General features: G+C 36.9%; 1 protein-coding gene across 8 annotated transcripts in view; it reads left to right on the top strand.

Annotated features, from left to right (window-relative positions):
- Window positions 1-19,298, top strand: part of ARMC3 (armadillo repeat containing 3) — a 63,524-nt gene that overhangs the window by 4,311 nt on the left and 39,915 nt on the right. For 4 of the 8 annotated variants that reach the window (XM_080581703.1, XM_080581702.1, XM_080581699.1 and 1 more), the window contains exons 2-5: window positions 1,380-1,423; window positions 5,426-5,474; window positions 14,909-15,026; window positions 17,637-17,762. In XM_080581703.1, coding sequence (XP_080437829.1) covers window positions 5,427-5,474; window positions 14,909-15,026; window positions 17,637-17,762 — 292 coding nt within the window. In that variant the 5' untranslated portion in view covers window positions 1,380-1,423; window position 5,426. Of the gene's footprint in view, window positions 1-640; window positions 921-1,379; window positions 1,424-2,377; window positions 2,551-5,425; window positions 5,475-14,908; window positions 15,027-17,636; window positions 17,763-19,298 lie in introns of all 8 variants that reach the window. The other 4 variants (XM_080581701.1, XM_080581697.1, XM_080581700.1 and 1 more) reach the window with 3 other exon arrangements.

The raw sequence follows: 19,298 nt of genomic DNA, 5'->3' as shown, positions 1-19,298 counted from the left end.
CTCTCTTTAACTCTTCTTCTCTGAAGCCAAGTTTCCCCAATGTATTGATGTTTGTAGACTTTATAGAAGAACAGAACGCTGGGTAGTTTGGATAAGGAGAAAGGGGAATCTTTTGGTCCATAATTAAGGAGTAGGAAGAAGTAGGAGTAGGACAGATGGAAGCCAGAAGAAGAATTTGGGAGAAAGAAGTATGCAAATTTCAAGATAATTACATAACAATATGTAATGGTGACAAAGTTGGCAGAGAATGATGAGGAAGATGAAGATGTTTAAGCTAGAACACAGAAGACGTTTGTATGTAGTTCATGGATTCAGGAAAGGAGTGAGATTGTCTGCTAATGCTGTGATTATAAATTTATCATCTTGCTTTTGATTGCACCGGAAGGCAGCAGATCTAGCATGTCCACACAGAAATCAATTGAAATAATCAATGAGGTGGACCAGTTTGTAGGCGGTTTCCACTGTTAGCAAAGAAAAAGATTTGAATGTCTGAGACAAGAAAAAACAGCAAGACTTCCCTTACAGTGGCTAGACAAATTGACATAAGTTAATTATCCCTTGGTTGTTCTAAAGAATCTTGCATGTTCATCATTCTTGGGGAGGAAATTGACAATCATGAGCTAGCAATGTGTCGTTGCAGCAAAGAAGGCTACCTCTGTCCTGGGCTGCTTTATGCCAAGTATTGCCAGTAGGTGGAGGGATGCGGTCCTTCTCCTCTCTTTGGCACCTATGAGACCACACCTGGAGTAATGTGTCCAGTTCTGGCCTTGGCAGTACAAGGGAGACATGGACATACTGGAAGGAGTCGAGTGTTGTAGGGCCATGAAGATGATGAAGGGACTGGAGTGTGTCTCCTATGAGGAAAGGCAGAGAGAGCTGGGACTCTTCATGGAAGAGAAGGCTCAGCAAGGATCTTATCAGTAAAGATTCCCCATGTATAAATACCTGAGGGGGGGGTTGCAAACAAGACAGACCCAGGAACTTTTCAGTGGTGCCCAGTGATGGGACAAGGGGCAGTGGGCACAAACTGAAACACAGGAGGTCCTGTCTGGAGGTCAGAAAGCACTTCTTTACTGTGCGAGTGACAGAGCACTGGCACAGGTTTCGCAGAGACGTTGCGGAGATCTTCAAAAGCTGCCTGGAGATGATCCCAGGCAACCAGACGTAGGTGGCTCTGCTAGCAGGGGGTTGGACCAGATGGCCTCCAGAGGTCCCTTCCAACCTTAGCTGCGCTATGATTCTGTGATCATGGTCAGGTTGTAATAACACAGCTTCAGACTTTCTTACAGCATGGTACTGTCAGATCCCAAAGGGGATTTTGTAATAAGTAACTTATTAGAAGCCTTTCTTAAATCCTTCTTTGCCCTGCTTTTCCATAGGAATAATTGTTCTCAGGAGGGACTTCTGAGTCCTTGACAAAGAAGTAAGTTCTACAGTTGTCTGTGTCTTTGACTTACACTTGCACGTTACCTCATGTCTCACTAACATTCAGTATGTGCAGGGTCTTAGGTTATCGTGTCAGTTATTTAAGGGTTTAGAAAACAGAAGATGCAAATGGAACAGGTAGTTATTTTGTAAATGCATTGTGTAAATTAAAAACAAAATAGTATGGCCTCTAAGTGTATGCAACAGGACTCTGATAATGTCAATATACAGTCCATACTGTAAAGGAAGTATTTATAAAATCTCAGTATTTTGACCAGTACAACCACCATAAAACTTTCCTCATTTATATTATAAAATACATATTTTGTTAATTATCTTTTTTAAAATTAATGCTCATTTGCTAGCCATTATCTTATATTTAAAAAATAGTAATAATAAACTCTGTGCACACTCGTTAGTGAGCAAGTGTATTGCCGAAAAAGATGTTGAAAATCTGGTGATAGGTGTTTTTTTTTTTTAAATTTAAAAAAGTAGGCTGTCATAGAACATAAAACTAATACTTGGCTAAACCAATAAAGCATTTAGTCATCTATAGTTAAAAGCAACAATATTTAATGTCTCCCAGCTTCTAACCAGTGAGGTCGAAAGCCTGATTTATTTATTTATTTTGGTATACTGGCTAGAAATATGTGGCTGTCTCAGATTTGCAATTTAGGAAATGGTTCACACTGCAGAGAAGTTTCTAGAGCAAGCCAATAAAATAAGTAAAGGAATCATGGCCATCATTATCTGCAGATCTAGTGCTTAGAATCTGCTCCACTGGGCAGGCATCTGCAAGAAATCTTTCATAAACTAAATACATTTTCCTTATTTTATTTGGAGTTGCAATAATGCCAGGTCATGGTACAACAGCTGAAAGGTTAGAGAGTTCTACTTTTGAACTAAAAAGTCCACATTCGTGACCTTCTTTAAAGTCATTTTCCATTTATAGGCAAAATGTTCTAGTCACGGAGGTGTTACTGGAGATGGGCCTGTTCCTTCAGCCCCCTTAAAAAAGACAAGGTGGCTGTGTTAGGTCATGCGCCTAGTCCTGCTAACGCTCAGTCTGCTGTGATAGCATCAGCCAGACATAGCCTGGCACGTGGATTCATGTGGAGAAACAGGGTAATATATTTATGTCACTAATTTTAGTCAATGTATAAGCTAGCAACTCTAGACTCTGGTTTTGGCCAGAGGAAAAAATGGTCATTTTTCAAGGTGTAATTCACCTGAACAATTTTAGATACATACTTCAGGTTGAGCTGCCTAAACAGCTCTTGAACATACTCACTTGACTTCCACTGACTGTAAAGGAGAGTGACTAATTTAAGTACCGATGCTTGATCCCAGAGTTTCTGGATACTGAATGAACTTAAGCGAACGGGTTGCTCAGGCTGGGGTAGTTCCGGTCCCATAGAAAACCAGGAGGTCCTTATGAAGTTCAGGGTGAAAGAGGGAAATGCCGCAGCTGAGGGAGAGCTTTGGGGGCTGTAGTTTATGTATGAATGAGGATGTAGTTAGACCTAACGACTGTCCTTCTGGCTGGGGGACAACACCTGATCATATCACCCCACTGGAACTGGGTGGGAGCAGAGTAAAACAGGCTAATTTATCTACCACAGAAATCAGTAAATTCCAGGTGGAGGACAGGAAGTAGCATAGAATGATAACTTCATAGATTGCTTGACCATGCATTGGCTACATCTGTTTTGTCAAAGTCCTTTATTACCTCTAGCTCTACGTGATTTAAGCAATCAACCCTTTAATCTCAAGACATATGTGAAGAATTACGATCCTTCTAGAAACTTAAAAAACACAAAGTAGAAAATATTACTTAAATAAGAATCTTCTTTGTCATAAAGATTTAATTACATTTAATCACTAGTGAATAGAGTTTTAGTTTTTAAAATAAGATTTTCAGGTAGCATAGACCCAGCATTTAATTACATTGAAAAATATAAATCCCATTAAAAATTTGTCTAAATTCAAAATATTTAGAATACTAAACTGAGAATCAAAGATACACATTCTGTAGGTCTACTTAGAAGAAGACAATACACAGTTATGGAGAGAGAGGAGTTTTGAGTAAGAAGTTGACTTATGGGCCAGTAGCTTTCCAATACCTGAACTCATTGATTGTTTGAGATAATAAAAATTGAATCCAGAAGACACATTTTTAATTTTCAGTAAGTCAAAGAGTTCCACATGCATCATAGCGTTATTCTCTGACTCGAGGCAGGATAGAGAGAGCTTTATAGGGACCAAGCTAACACCAACATCTGATGGCAGAATGCATTGAAATCCAGAATAAAAATTGCAGTAAGAAACAGACTGAAGGGCATAATCCACAGTAATTATCTAATTCTCTGTGCTTTTTGCTGCAGATGATACCACTTTTTTAATATTTACAAGGAACCAAATGTTTCCGAACATGGAGAAAAACTCAAGTTCCCTGAAAATGTTCTTGGACGTTATATACATTTATATAAGTGTGAAGAAATATTTACAACTAAAAGCTTTAGTTATTCACAGTGTTGGACTACACATAATTATTTGAATCTGTGAACATTAAAAGAAAGTGGTGCACAATTATATGTTAATTGGTCCCTAACCAAAGCTGTGCTCTTTGAAACACTGAATTGTAGTGTGTGTATTCATACATGTGCCTGTATATATGCACAAGGGTAAAGCAGATTGGAGCTGAAGAATCTTTGGTTATATGGATCTTCCTCTCAAAGCCATAATTCGTGACCTGCCTATGAAGTTCTAAATTTCAGATTTCTAAATTCAGTTCTAAATTTCAGAATTTTCGGGCGTGCTTATCAGCTGGTATCGGTACTGCTGTGTTGTAGTTTATTTGGGAGGCTAGTAAAGGAACAATACCTGAAAAAGTTCAGAGGATTCAAGAAAAGCTCCAGATTTTTAGTGAACATAATAAATTATAGCAGTGTTTTGTAATCAGCCAGGCTACAGCTCGTATTGCAAGAGATAATAATCTCATATACCACAGGAAAGCTGTCAGGGTAGTCTTGGCTGAGGGTGAAGGTGTGGTTTCCCCTTGAGAACTAACCAGGGAGTTACTAGGGGGTACTGTGTGCACATTTTACTTTTACAGAGTGTTAAAACAAACCTAAGTTTGGCATAACTTGGTCTATGTTCTGTGCATAGCTAGTGCTAGTGGGTCATGTTGTTCTTTACTTTTTGCCCGTAGCTTAACTGAAAGGCTCTCAGCTGAAGTTTTGCAAGCCATGTGAAATTAGGTCCACATGGGGTTATTACATCCATATGCTTCAGAAGCTGCTATTAGATGCAGCTGAGAAGGTCTTCCAGGTTCACTTGCACATGTGCTAATACAAAAAAAAAAAAAAAGCAGAAGACAGAAGTTGGACTTGGTGTAAATAATGTAACTTTTAAATAATCAGTGAAATTTTTACTGTGCAAAACTGTTTCTTAATAACTGCAGACCTGATTTTTGTCTTCCGTAAAATATGGGCAGAGAATTTGAATTGAATTTGAACCCCATTTTTAAGGTAGAACTTATTTGTACGTTCTGCAGCCGTATAGAATGTTTGCCACCATATATAGACGAACATGGAGAAATAGGTCCCCTAGCAGGACCTTCGTGTTCACGTACAATTTGTAGATGTAGACAAAACTAACTTACGAAAGTGCATGCCATATGTATTTGTACCACATTACAGCTTGAGCCTGTGATGTCTTGCATCTCTCTTTTTAGTTATGTTTAGTTGATGGATGTATTTTACCAAATGCATTCAAGTGTTAAAAAGCTTGTTGTTTTGGACAAAAGAAACCTTACTGTTTAAAATGGATGTCTTCGTGCGTAGGAATTATGATGTCAAAGAATTCCTCAAATTGATTAGATGCATCAAGTGAATGCTAACATCTGTCCTAAAAGCTTTCCTAAATCACTGGTAAGCTGATTCTTAAGACATAGAAGGGAGTTTGTTTGTCTGCTTTTATTTTTTGTTTTTATTTTCAGAATGGGTAAAAAAGTGAAGAAGGAAGTAGAGCCTCCACCCAAGGATGTGGTAAGTTTATAAACTGCTATGTGCTATAAAATAAACATTACACAATTATAGACCCAGCTCTACCATCCTTACATAGTTCCTTACTATGGAACTCACACACATTATTCTAAAAATGTCTTTTAAAGATGATTCTGTTTCTGCTTTTTTTGGACAGCATACAAACCAGAGTGACTGGGCATGTGTAGTTCTTTGTGAAGATTGTTGTCTTTGGCAAGCTGCGCAAGTAGTAATGTATGAAACAATCCAGGCTTCTTTTTGTTTGAAGAGCTATATTAGCTTTCCATTTGTAAAAATCAAAGGACAAAGCAGCAGAGACCTGAAATCTGCCCCTCTTTTGAACTGTGGAGACATTGCCTAGGATGAAAGAGTTAAAAGCCTAGATGAATCTGTGGAGTTTTTTACTGAATACAAAAGTTTTACAGATATTTTGAATTACAGTACTATGTGTTCTAGATCTTTTGCAAAGATATACAGTCTCTAGCAGCAGTTTAAGTTTTTCTGGTATCATTGGAAGTGCAACAGTGAGAAGTACTACAGCTGAAGCCAAATATGGAATAATTAGCTCTTTTGAGCCAAGAGTATTCAACTCTTGAAAATAAATAAATAAATAAGTGGAGTTTATAAGTCTGACAGTAGCTTATACACACCTTTTGAGATTTTCTGTAAAAAAAAAAGGTTCAAAATACAGGTTTAAAATCTTACTGGTTTATTCAGAAAGAAGTAGAAGAAATAAGACTGAAACGCTAAACAAAGTATAATACAAATTCTGCAACAGATAATGAGTAAGTTAATGAAGAATTGGGACCTCAGCTAATCCCAGAAAGAACACAAAATTAAATTCACAGTTTACTATGTTGGTTTTTTTTAAAAGGTTTTATGTCTGTTAAGAGCAACGGTACTGCAAGATCTTTTTCAAAGGTCATAGAAAAGTTGATCAGCAAAATTTACATCATGATTTCAGTGTTAGATAAACATAAATAATTTTAACGAAGACAATGACAGAAGTCATTATGGCTGAACTCACATACCCAACGCCATGATGTCACTGAGGCTTAGCAGTTGTCACTTCTTGCACAACTGTTCTTTGGAAAGGTGAATATTACAAATGTAATTGAAAAGCTACAATCAATAATAAATCATAAAAGGAGACTTGAGATAAAACTTTAACATGAGAGAGTTAACCGATATAAAGACATTTCTAATTGGAATAACCCAAACAACAAGGAGGAGACACAAAGAAGGTACATGTGAATCAGACTAAAACAGACCTGAAGAATTAAAATTTTGCAATCTAAGAAAAAAAACGAAAAGACACAATAATAGATTTATGGCATACAGATAAGCTAACCCCCTCCAAAGTAATAAGAGACTATTTTAGTAAATATCTAGAAAATCAATATAAACAGCATCACAGGTTCTAGATTCAGAAGCCACCATTTGAGTTTCTGGAGAAAAGTATAGTATAGCCTTCTACCTACTACAATAAACTGTGAATAATGTCAGACAAAATAATCAACGTTAGAAAAAAATAAACTTATGAAAGAGGTTAATAAAATAATTAAAACCAAAAACGTTGGAAAGAGTGAACTCCAGATGGCACCTGCGGTTTTTGGCTTAGACACTTACCCTTATTGTACTTCAGGCTAGCATATCTCTTCTAGCAGCCCTATCAGGAAAAAATAATGGAATGTTGCATAGCAAAACAGTATTAAATATGAAAATAGATCCTTGATTAGTTCTTACTATCAACCAAGAAAATCTTCTAGCTGTGAGAATATTGTTAACACTGATCATGTAAAATCAATTTTCAAACCTTTAAATTTCACCTGGATATTTCAGATGGCAGGAAATGAGATGCAGACAAAATACCTGATATATTAGCTTTTATCTTCTGATTGATAAGCTGCTTATGAAAATGTCAAGTCCAAGAAAAGAAGCCTTGAGATAATGTGGACAGATTCATATAAGAGGGCTTTTGTGCATGTGGAATTCTCTGAGAATATATGATAGTGCAGATGACCACTGTTTTTTTATAGTTTTCTAGGAACAGGTGGAAAACACATATCCTAGACCAGCCACAGTTTATATGCTTCAGAGAGTATTCCTGAGGACCCTGTTTTCACCAGCGTCCATTATTTATTTAATTTTTAACTATTATATGTTCTGAGGGCTGGTCTTCTCCAGAAAAAAAATACTCATTTGAGTTTCTTTCTCTATATGGATTACCTTAAGAGTATATTTCAGGCAGATAAAGTATGTTAGCTTTGACATAGGTCAATAGGAACTTTTCGTATGATATCTTCCCTAAGTTTGGTCTGGACAATATTACTGTTTGGTCATCAGTTAGGACACAGGCATTAGAAGGGAAGCTTAACGTTACCACTGGAGAAAGTACTGAGTCATTATGCATGAAAGAAAGCTGTAGTCCCTGAGTATTTTTGAAAATGGCTTCACTCACAACAGTCATGTTACAAGTGAAAGTTCCGAGGAACAGAAGTGGCACTGTCAACTCCTGAAATTCAGACTCCACAGAAACACCTTCTTTTGAGCAATCGATAAGCAACCTAAATATTAATTTGACTTCAGTAAGGCTTTCAACACTGTCTTTCATTACATCCTGATAGACAAACGGATGAAGTATGGATAAGATAAATAGACAACGAGGTGAATTGAAAACGAGCTGAGCTGCTGGGCTCAAAGAGTTGTGATCAGCAGCATGAAGCCCAGCTGGAGGCCAGTCACTACTATTGTGCCCAGGGGTTAACCTCTTCATTAGTGACCTGACTGATGGGACAGAGTGCATCCTCAGCAAGTTCACAGACGGTACGAAATTGCAAGGAGTGGTTGTTACACCGAATGGTTGTGCTGCCATTCAAAAGGACTTTGACAGACTAGGGAAATGGAGAAAATATGAATTTCGATAAGTTCATTAAGGGGAAGTGCAAAGTCCTGCACCTGGGTGAGTAATAACCAGTACAGACTGGTTGATGACCAGCCAGAAAGCAGCTTTGCAAGAAATGACCTGGTGGTCTGAGTGTACAGTAAGTTGAATATGCACTAGCAGTGTCCACTTGTGGCAAAGGAGGCCAACAACATCCCAGGGCACATTAAACAGTGTTGCCACAGCAGTTTCAGTGAGATAACTAAAGTCTTTCACTCAACTTTGGTGAGACCAAATCTGGAGTGCGATGTCCAATTCTGGGTTCCCCAGAAGAAGAGAGACGTGGACTCGCTGGAGTGAGTCTGGCAAAGGGCCGCAAAGATGCCAAAAGACTTGGAACATTTGTCATGTGAGGAGAGGCTGAGAGCTGAAGAGTCTGTTCACTCTTGAGAGGAGGCTCGGGGGGTCTTGTCAATGTGTACAAATACCTGGTGGGAGAGAGTGAAGAAGTCAGAGCCAGACTTCTCAGTGGTGCCCAACGAACATATGAGAGGCAAGAGGTACAAACCGTAACACAGGAGGTTCCATTTAAACATAAGTGGAGAAAAAAAAATTCTTTTGCTGATAGATGATGGAACATGGGTTCCCCAGCGAGGTTGTGAATGGAGTCTTCATCCATGGAGATATTCAAAATCAGACTGTGCCTAGTCCTGAGCTCTAGTTGACCCTGCTTTGAGCGAGATGATCTCCAGAGGTGCATGTCGTTGTCAACTATTCAATGATTCAATGGAATATGTCAGTTTTGTATTGTTAGTATTGGAGATTATACTTGGACAGAAGTGAAATAGATAGCATGAGCAGGTATATGTTAACTCCATTTTTTTCTAGGCAAAAGATAAGGGATTGAGGATTATGAAAGATATTAGTAATTCTTCTAAAGAGTCTGTGAAAGCTGTAAGGATAAAGCAGACCTTTAGTCATTTAGTTCAGAAGGGGCTTTTAAAGGATCTTTAAAAAAACAATAGAATGATTAAACAATAGAATAATAGGAGATAGATACATCCTTCAAAAAGTGGGATTTGCATCTAAATGGGAAAGCAAAACAGAAGAAACTTCAGCTCACAAATGAAAAGCAAAAGCACAATGACACGATGCACCAAAATATTCTGGGAGAGATCCATACAAAACCTCGCAGTAAAGCTTTTCCAAAATTGCAAGAAGCTTCTTAGAGGGGGACTACTGGGTGATTAAAGTCATAAACGAAAAGAAAAAGTAATTCTTTGTCAAGAAAAAAAAGCTGTGCAGCAAATAACTGAAATTAATGTGAATGAATTATTCTAACTGTAAAATGACTAGAATATGAAATTGAGGTACTCTTTCTTATGGTATTTAATGTGTACCCTTTGTACTAGAGGAGTGGAGAGCAGGAAAATTCATTTTCAGAAAGAAATACATTAGTAATTACAGGGCAGAAAGTTTGTCTACCACACAGGGTTAGTTAGTAGAACAGATTGCCCCCCCCCTCAGAAAAAAATTATATATATATATCTATATAGTTGCATGGGTAAATATGATAGTAATGGGAACCCATATTGCTTGTGTAGAGGAAAGCTTTGTCTCAGAAATCTATTTGAATTCTGTAGAGGGAGGAGTCAGTGTGCAAGTGGATCATGGTGGTCTGGTTGACACAGTTATTTAGATTTTTTTATTCACATAAACACTGACAGGTAAAAAGAAAGTCCTTCCCTGGCTACAACATCTGGTTAACAAAATAGAAAGCTAAGGTTAGAAAACAAAACGCTGTTCTGGTTTCTTAATGAAAGAAGTTGCCAGTGGACTGTCATCGGGTTTTGTTCTGCAATCTGTGCCATCCAGCCTCTCAGCATTCACATGGATTCTTTCATGAAAATGGCAGCCAGTACTAAGTAGGTGAAAAATGAATAAATACGATATTTCAAATTACAGAAAATAAAAGGCAAAACACCATATGACTAACAAATGCATGATACCTGTGTATGTTGAGTGCCATTAACAGTTCTGATTTTTCCATATCAAGAAAGGTACAGTTGAACTCTAAAAGTACTGAAAAAGACGACAAGAATAATCAGAGTGACTTCTGTATCAGGAAAGATCAAAGAGAGTAGGTTTCTTCATTCCCAAAAGGAAATGACTCTAAAGATGAATATCATAGATGCTTACAAAAATGTGAACATACAGAGAGGGGTGTTATTCATTTCATTGTTCCTCCACAGTGAATGAATTGTGGAGGACAAATAAAACTGTCAGGTGATATTTTTAAAACAAAGAAAAGGCACAACTATTTGTCTAAGACTTAAACTCTGATACTTGTGTCTCAGAGTATTAAGGGTGGCCTAAATACAAATGGCTTCAAAACAATTTACCAGATAAACTGGTGGAAAATTTTTCTTTGACTTTTTGGACACAGATAGATAAAATCACTAGCTCACCAGCTCTCTCTAGATTACAGAGTGCTGGAATCTGGGGGGGAATGTAAGTAAAGTTTAATAGTCTGCTTGCCCATGTGTTATAAGCCTGTCTCAGAGACAGGATGCTGGGCTAGATGGACCTTTAGTCTGACTGAAAACAAATATTATATTGCCTTCAATTTAGCATTTCAACTGAGTGAAGTTGATGGAAGGAAAAAAAACACTCTGCAATTTCTAATGGCTTCAAAGTCAAATGCACACAAACACCATGATAAGAGCTACAGTTTTTGAATTACAGCATTTTTTTTTCTCCCTTTCATTTGCTTTTTTCTCAGTACAAATCAAGTGCTGGAAATGTTGTTGCTTATAATCCAGATACGTGTGTTTATTTAATTCAATGTCATATGTCACTTCAGGCATATTGTTCTAGCATTTAGGTTGTCCTGTATGTGTCATTCAAGAAAGAGCCTGCAATGATGTATGAAGATTTAGGAGCAAGTTGTGATAGCAAAAAAGGGAACTCTAGCTATGCTGCCATTATGATAAGGAAAGGTCACATCCATTTCTATGATGTTTTTGACTGAGAATGTTACTTCCAGCAAATCACTGGCCTGCTCAGGCTGCTGACTTCTTAAATGTATATAAATATTGGTGACTCTTCTTATTGTGTTTTCAGCCAAAAGTGATTCTAACAGGAAGGTGCCTGTTGCATATTTCACAGAGTAGTAGTCAATCAAGTATGGATAGAAATGGGTAGAGATTAGACCAATTTCACTCTGCTCATAAGCTAACTTGTGATTAAAGTCTAGGAATTATCAGTGAATTGTAGTTTATACAATTACCTGTGAACATGAGAGGCAAAGAAAATGGAGCAACATAATAGCATTTTTGTTATTAGATCAATGTAAATAAATAACTGAGGTTTAAAACTCTTATTTCATATTTCATTTCTTATTAACCTTTATCTGAGATCAATCTCCGTGTTTGATTTATGTTTCTCTGAAGCACTAACGTCCTTTGCTAAAAATTACTGTTTTATCCCATTGCCACGTGTTTGGCCAGACTCAGCCCTGCAGATGCCAATGAAGTTTCTACAGGGTTGGATTTGACTCTGCCTCTCTATATATCACCTTTCATTCAAAGCCTAATGTAATTAAAATGTCTGCAATTGCTTGGGACAGCTATTAGGAATCCATTTTGAATTGCTGTAGAGAAAATGTAGATTGTAATTTATTCTTTTATTATTTATATTTTTACCTTATAGCAGAATGTATTATTGATGGAGCCCTACAGCCAATAGGGATAAAGAACATTTTCAGGGATGTGTGGAAGGAGGGCATAGGAGGTGTGGAAAGTGTTCTGATCTGCTGCAGGGTCTTTTGTGGATGTCCAGGTCATTGCTTCAGAACACGAGGTGGGCTGTACCAGAGGTGTACCCCTGTGGAGCAGCTGCAAGGAAACGGAAAATTGTAGTCAGGAAAAACCTTTCACTAGAATCAAAAAGTGCTCTAACAAGCTTATATTCCATACCTACATAAGGATTATTGACAGAGTATCTTTGTTGGTCATAAGAGAAGTAATCAGCCAAGCTGAACAAACATGACTTTAGCATCAAAGGGTTATCATCTGTTTGGTCTCTTTTAGCTGTTTTCTTGTGTCAGAAGGAAGTTCTGTTCCACAGGTTTAACAATATCCATGTGAGCTGCAATTTACAGGTAGAGTGTACCCATACTGATAAAAAAGTAAGAGTTTAGACATCATCCAAATTTTCTCTACTAATGAAAAATCTAAATGCACAATTTCAATCTAGATGTGTTGACACAATTTTCCCCCTTTTGTACGGAAGAGCAGAGCTACCTGCTCACGAAGGGAGATGCATGCTGGCTGCAGCCCATAAGGAACGGTCATAAATGGTTTCCTTTTCTCCCTGCCAAAGTATTTTATTTTTTTTTCTCTGTCTTGCTGTGTGCTATATAATAAAAGTCTTCAATTTGCAAAAGATTTGGAAGGTAGCATGTGTACATCTGGGTTTGGTTAATGACTCTGCCACATCTGTTAGTATTCATATAATACTAATGGTAATCATTTAAACTTACAGTATGTAAGAATCTGAACTTGTTACCTGAAGCATCATGACCTGTTTACAAGCTGAAGTACAAATATGTATTTTGAATAACATCTCTTCTATTTGTCATTGTTTCAAAGGAGTGGGTTCAGTAATAGGCTAGAATGGACTCAAACACCTTTTTTCCCAGAAAAGTGTTATGTCTCTGCTTACATCCTAGTGCTTACCTGAAGGATCATGTTCTCTTCCTGCAAGGAACACGTGTGCAGAAGTAGAGATGTGTGAGGCTGGCTGAAGGGAGTTCCAGGCATCTGTTAATTCTCCTATATGCCTCTCATATGGCTAGGGTGAATCAGTAAAGAAAGTTGTTGGAATAAGCCGAACTTTTTGCCTCCTTACAATGTAAAAAGAAGATTCCCAAATACATTCCTTTGTTTTAGGCCCATCATTAAGATGTAACTTGGACCACCGTGCCACTGTTTGGTTTAAATCTTGTTGCCAAGTCATTACTGAGTACAATGACTTCTGGTGCAATAAGATGATTATAGAAAAGGAGCTTTGTTCCACAAGTTGTCCCTTGCCTCCAGCTTGTCTCAGCAAGCATGAAGTTGGACAGGTCTTCAGGTTTTCAGACCTGCTTGAAGGTAGGGAGAGCAGTAAAACACATTAGCCAAGCAACCTCTGAGCTGTTAGGGAAACCTGGATCTTGATCTTGCAGACTTAATTTGTGTGATGTGCCTTGTAGAAGAGGATGAAAATATTTGGATTTAAGAACCTACCAAAAATAAGGATTTAGAAATCCATATCATATTTTGCCTTATTTCGGAACAAGTCTGGGTGAGCTGAAAAAAACCTTCATTTTTCTTCATTTTCCTTCTAGCACACTCATAACTTTGTTGAAGATTTGCTCCAAACAATTTCCTTGATTGACAAGTGACATGTATATATATCCATGCCCTTGATATTCAGCAACATGTGCTTCTAATGTAGCTATTAAAATGTTTTAAAATGAAGTAAAACAAATTATAGACATTTTAAGATACACACAACATAAATATACATTGTAATAGTATATTGCTATCCTAAATGATTGATGAGCTGTATTTTAAAGATAGATACACTGATATTGAGTGGTTCTGCACTCCAGTATCTAGTAGCTTCTGTATGCAAAACAGATATTCTATAGGTCTAAAGCATTGGGACATATGAGAGTTTTTGCATATATAAATCTGTATTTTAAATCCAAATTAGCTTAAAACTTTTTAATGGGTAATTTTCTTGGAAATGCTTGAGTTGTGCTAAAGAACAAAAGGCTTTTTCAGAAGAGTTCCTTTTCTCAAGAGATGTTATTCCTAAAGTCTATCAAGAAGGTGAAAGCAGACAGATTTGTTGGATTTTTTTTTTTTTGTATGAGAGAGATCAGAAATGGAAATGAACACTGCATCATTTCTAGCTCACTGAGCATGGATTATCATAGAAATACTTCAGCTAGTATACAGGATCGTGATAAACTGGTGTTTGACAAGTGAACTGAGTTGCTGAAGGCAAAGGAAGGGTCATTTATTTTTTAAAAATCCCATCGAATGGTAGTGCCATGGAATAACCAAATCCTATTCCTTATACAACATACAAGTTCATAGTTTCTGTGCACAGCAGCTCATAAAATATCTCATCCCATGTTTGATTCGGAAGCTGCAGGATGCTCTTTCACGTGTAACAGAGTTAAATAGTCTGTTGCCTTCAAAACTTCCTGGATGTACAGTGAACTGTCAAGTTTTTTCCAAAATCTTCATGCTAGATGAAATCATGATTGTATTAAGTCAATTATTCTTTCTTACTTTTCAACATCTCAAATTGTTATCGAAAACTGAATTTCTTCAAGTAAATAACAACTTGTTAATACTTCTAATTCATTGTAGATCTCAAATTTGTGGTTTTTTTTGTTTGTTTTTGTTTTTTTAAATGTAGTATGGGAGTCTATTGCAGCGCACAGTAAGGCTCAGTATAAATAAGCTTTTCTTCCTTTTTTTTTTTTTCCTAGTTTGATCCTCTATTGATTGAAAGCAAAACAGCAGCAACGGTCGTGCTAATGCTTAGTTCACCTGAAGAGGAAGTTTTGGCCAAAGCATGTGATGCTATATATAAATTTGCATCAAAAGGTTAGTCCTTTTGCAATAAGCTTTCCTTTGACTTGCTTATGTTTTGATAGTCGTTCAGAATTTTTTAGTTTCCTAGCAATAAAGTCTTCGTTTCATTTAAAAAATCTCTGTCAAGATTTTGTGTTGTGTTTTTTTTTTCTGAAATATCTGTCACTCCTGTATTTGAAGTTATAAAAAACTCCTTTGATTTACACGTAGATTTTTAGCATTTTATTGTAGAAAATTATATTATCTTTTCAATAGAGCTTGGTTTAGATATAACCCGTACCTGTTTCGTTAGGAGCAACAGACGTGCATCTGGGAAAAGATTCCTTGTTTCAAGGCTCTTATATCTCAGTGAGCTGTGTACTGTGAATGAAAATTACTTTTTAGCCTGCTTCTGTTACTTTTGCATATATCCATATGACAGTACTGGGACAGATGATTTACTGGAGATCTCTCAGCCTCCTTTATCAAGCTTATTTCTGTATGTATTGGGAATCTAACAAGCCTCCAAGATTCCACATGTTCCAAAGGTCCTTGCATTATATATAACCAAGCATCATATTCTGGGTGCCCAGTAGACAACTGTTTAAGAAAGGTTCAGAATGATGTAGCACATAATTTGCTGAGTTTCCTACTTGTTCATCATTTCCGAAGTTGCCTACTCATGCAATGCCAGCCACTCAAATCGGTATACATTGGTAGAATTTTTGGTATAGTTAATCTTCTTTATATATAAATTTCCATTTATTTTATTTTCTTAAAAAATGTATTCATATGCTGATTATTGTGCTGATGGCAATTATCAACACAGCTAAATTTATGAGAGAAAATCTGAAGGCTCTGACAGTCGGTTAGGAATCCCTAGATTTTGGAAGTTGTTTACATTCAGCTGACAGTGGCAAACTTGGCTGAGGACATGCAACCAAATTTTTAGTATGTAAAGAGAGAATTTGAAATGTTGGGAAGCAGCTATGAACTGCGTACCATAAACGCTTGCTGGCTTCTTCCCTGCTGTCCACAGTAACCTATGGTATGCTGCAAGAGGATGGAAATTTAATTTTTCTGTGTCTTCTAAATGAACAGTCATTTCAATTGTTCATGTAGAAATTATTGTATTCTTTGTGAAGACTTGACCATAATTTTCCAATGTGGCAAAAAAGAAGGGTTGTTTTCACATTGAAATTAGTTTATTTCTTAAATCATGTTAGTAATTTAAGTTCCATCCCTCAATAAAAGTTAGTTCTTGTGTTTTAATTGTGTTTTGGCTTGAGAATGAGCACAGTTCTCCAGTTTCTTCTCACACTGCTGTCTTGTAGCCAGGAAGGATAGGCAGCTTTTCCCACAGTTCATTGTAAAATTAATTACAAAAGTAGTGTGGGAACTGAAAATAGGAGTAGGGTTTGTTGTTGTTGTTTTGTTTTGTTTTGTTTTGTTTTGTTTTGTTTTGTTTTTTGAGCAGGGAACAGAAGGCTGTAATCATACAAAACATGCCTGTTGGTAAAAATCTCAGGTTAGATTTAATGATCCAAATCCTGGTAGTTGCTTTAGGAAAGTAAATTTAGGATGCAAGAAAACAGGAAAATAAAATGAGGTTCATAACAATATCAGTCACCTGTACTTAACCAAATAGGAAGCTATCCTTTGTACTATTGTGGTAGTCTCTAATAAATGAGTTGGCTGTCCAACAGACAGAAGCATCCTTTGCTTTAAAAATACTAATTAATCCTAGAGAACTGATACACAAATCCTAAGGAAATGTTAATGTGTAATGTTGTTAAAGACTAGCCACTGTGCACATTAAGAAGGCATACTTTAGTTTGAATAGTCAACTTTAGTACTGGAACTTCTGGCTTCTGAATACTTTTTCTTTTTTTAACGTTTCTTAAAGTAATTATTTTTATCGTGTGTGTGTGTATATATATGTATATATATATAAAATATATAGATTGAGATGAACCCTGTTGTAACCAGTAGCTTTATCCAAAAACAGTTTAAAAGACATATCAGAGACATATCCAAAAACAAGTTAAAAGAATCAATGACCCTTGATAACATGATGATGACAAATCAGCCTATATTCTTCCCCACCACTTGGCACAGGACTGACAGGTTCTTCCTTACTTCTCTTCAGAGGCGTATGGGATCATCCTTTCCCCTGGTGATCTGTTGTGTAGTAATATGTTATCCATACAGTTAGCGTGCCAGTGAAATGCCTACCTTTCAGGGCAATTGTTTTGGATTATCTGTAAACTCAGCAGTGGGTGTCACCACATCTCTTACCTGGTTCCCAGGTAAGTTCGTGTTCCCAGGTAGCAGCAAGGGCCAACTGCTCCACAAGGGGTGGGAACCAGCAGTCAGGGTGACAGCAGAGCAGGTGAGGGACCATGACCTCAGGGGCAAGAGCACAGCCCCACGCTGCCTGAGCAAGGAGAGCAGAACAGGTCCTGTGATGGTAAGAGCAAGGCTTTTTCCTGCTCTGTCTTGAACAGGAGCTCCCATGGTCCTGTCCAGTCTTTCTTTTTCCTTTGTTTCTGTGGTCCTGTAAAAAATGGTAGCTATTTTACTTTGTTATATTACAACTATGAGCTTGTTACATTTCTTACTTTTAACCTAATTACTCTTTAGGTGATGAAAACAAAGTGACACTTCTTGGTCTTGGAGCAGTGGAACGTCTGTATAAACTCATCTCACATGAAGATCCAATTGTACGCAGAAATGCCATCATGGTGTTTGGTATCATGGCTTCTAATCGTAAGAGTCTCAATTTTTTAACATTTTTCAATGTGTATGGTTGTGGTCGTCAAAGCAATAGGTGGCTCTTGATTTTTTTTTTTTTTTTTATATTAGCGACTCAAAACAAAGGAACTAGTTTTGCTAGAGAGAACTCAACTGATTTGGGGAAAAAAAAGAATACAAGAGAAGTGAATTTTCCTCCAGTCATTAGTTTTGTTTTGACAGGGACAAATTGAAAGAGTTTAGTACTGGAATTCTCTATCAGAGAAAGCCGGACTACATAAGATGCCCAACAAGTGTTGAAATGACACACTCTCCTCTTTTACAAAAATTGGAAGAGAAGGATAAAGTGGTATATATCATGTACATGAAAAAAGGTGTGGTTAAATATCAGTTTATGCACATTTACACAGCTTCTTTGGCAGGTCAGTGCTGCTGTGTAGGTATTTGTTACTTGTATCTGAGCTAGTGATATTCAGCCTATCCTGAATATCTCTCAGAGACATTTCAGTCATGGCAAGCCAGTGTATCTTGTGTAGCCATTACCAATGTTAGATGAGTTAACTGCAGTATATGCAGATTTTCTTGTACCTTTTTCTAAAGTGAGTATGTATGACATCCGTGCTGGGTAGCTGAGTGCCAGATGATCAAGCCTCAGTAAGCAGAGTGTAAGCATACCTGAAGAAGATGAAAACCTAAGTGACATAAGGTTGAGTTTCAGTGGCAGTTATTTTAGCATCGCTTTGTAAACTTATACCCAATCAATATAATGAATCAGGTCTTATTTTGGAAGATGATCTGCCCAGTTGTCTTTCATGATGATATCCTAACCACTATTTATATCTTTTACCAACTGCTATCTGCTTTTCATGTTGCATTATATCTTATGCTCTTTAACTTACTTTCAACTCCATGCTAACCTACAGTTATTCCCTTCAGACCTTGGCTTCCTGCACAAACATGGATTTGCATGGCTGAAGATCTTCCACTTATATTCACATATATAGATATTATTTTTTTATAAGTACATTTTTCATGTCCCATTTCTCTTACATTTCAGCACTGCAATGTGTTGATAGTAACAACACAGCTCTGTAAGATCACATGAAGTCTGTCCCAAATGTTTTTTGTTTGTTCTGTCTAGTGGTTGTAGTTTGGCTAGTTTGCCATTAACAAGAAAAATGCTTCTGAAAGTCTTTCTTGTGATTTTAATAAGACCTGTATAATTAATGTTTTCAATTTGCAAAGTGGGCTCTGTTATCAGAAAATTAGAAAGTGAAGGCTTGAAAATTAAATAAAGGGAGGATTGGTTTTAATTTGATTATTTTAAGTACAAATAGTTTTAACAGTTGGAGTATGACTTCTTTGACAACTAAAACTGTGCAACATGCAATAAGAACCTACTAGAGACAAGTATTTTGAATGAAGTTTCAATGAAGTATAGAGAAAATTTCTATTTATGAAATGGCAAAGAATGTTGTCTTGTACTTGAAAATCTTCTGTACATTTTCTGGGCCCGTTATGATCTTGGTATAACTTAGTCAATTCTTTTTG

This window comes from Anser brachyrhynchus (assembly GCF_964034855.1).
Source record: "Anser brachyrhynchus genome assembly, chromosome: 2".
NCBI classification, from domain to species: Eukaryota; Metazoa; Chordata; class Aves; order Anseriformes; family Anatidae; genus Anser; species Anser brachyrhynchus.
This window is presented reverse-complemented; position numbering and strand designations above follow the sequence as displayed.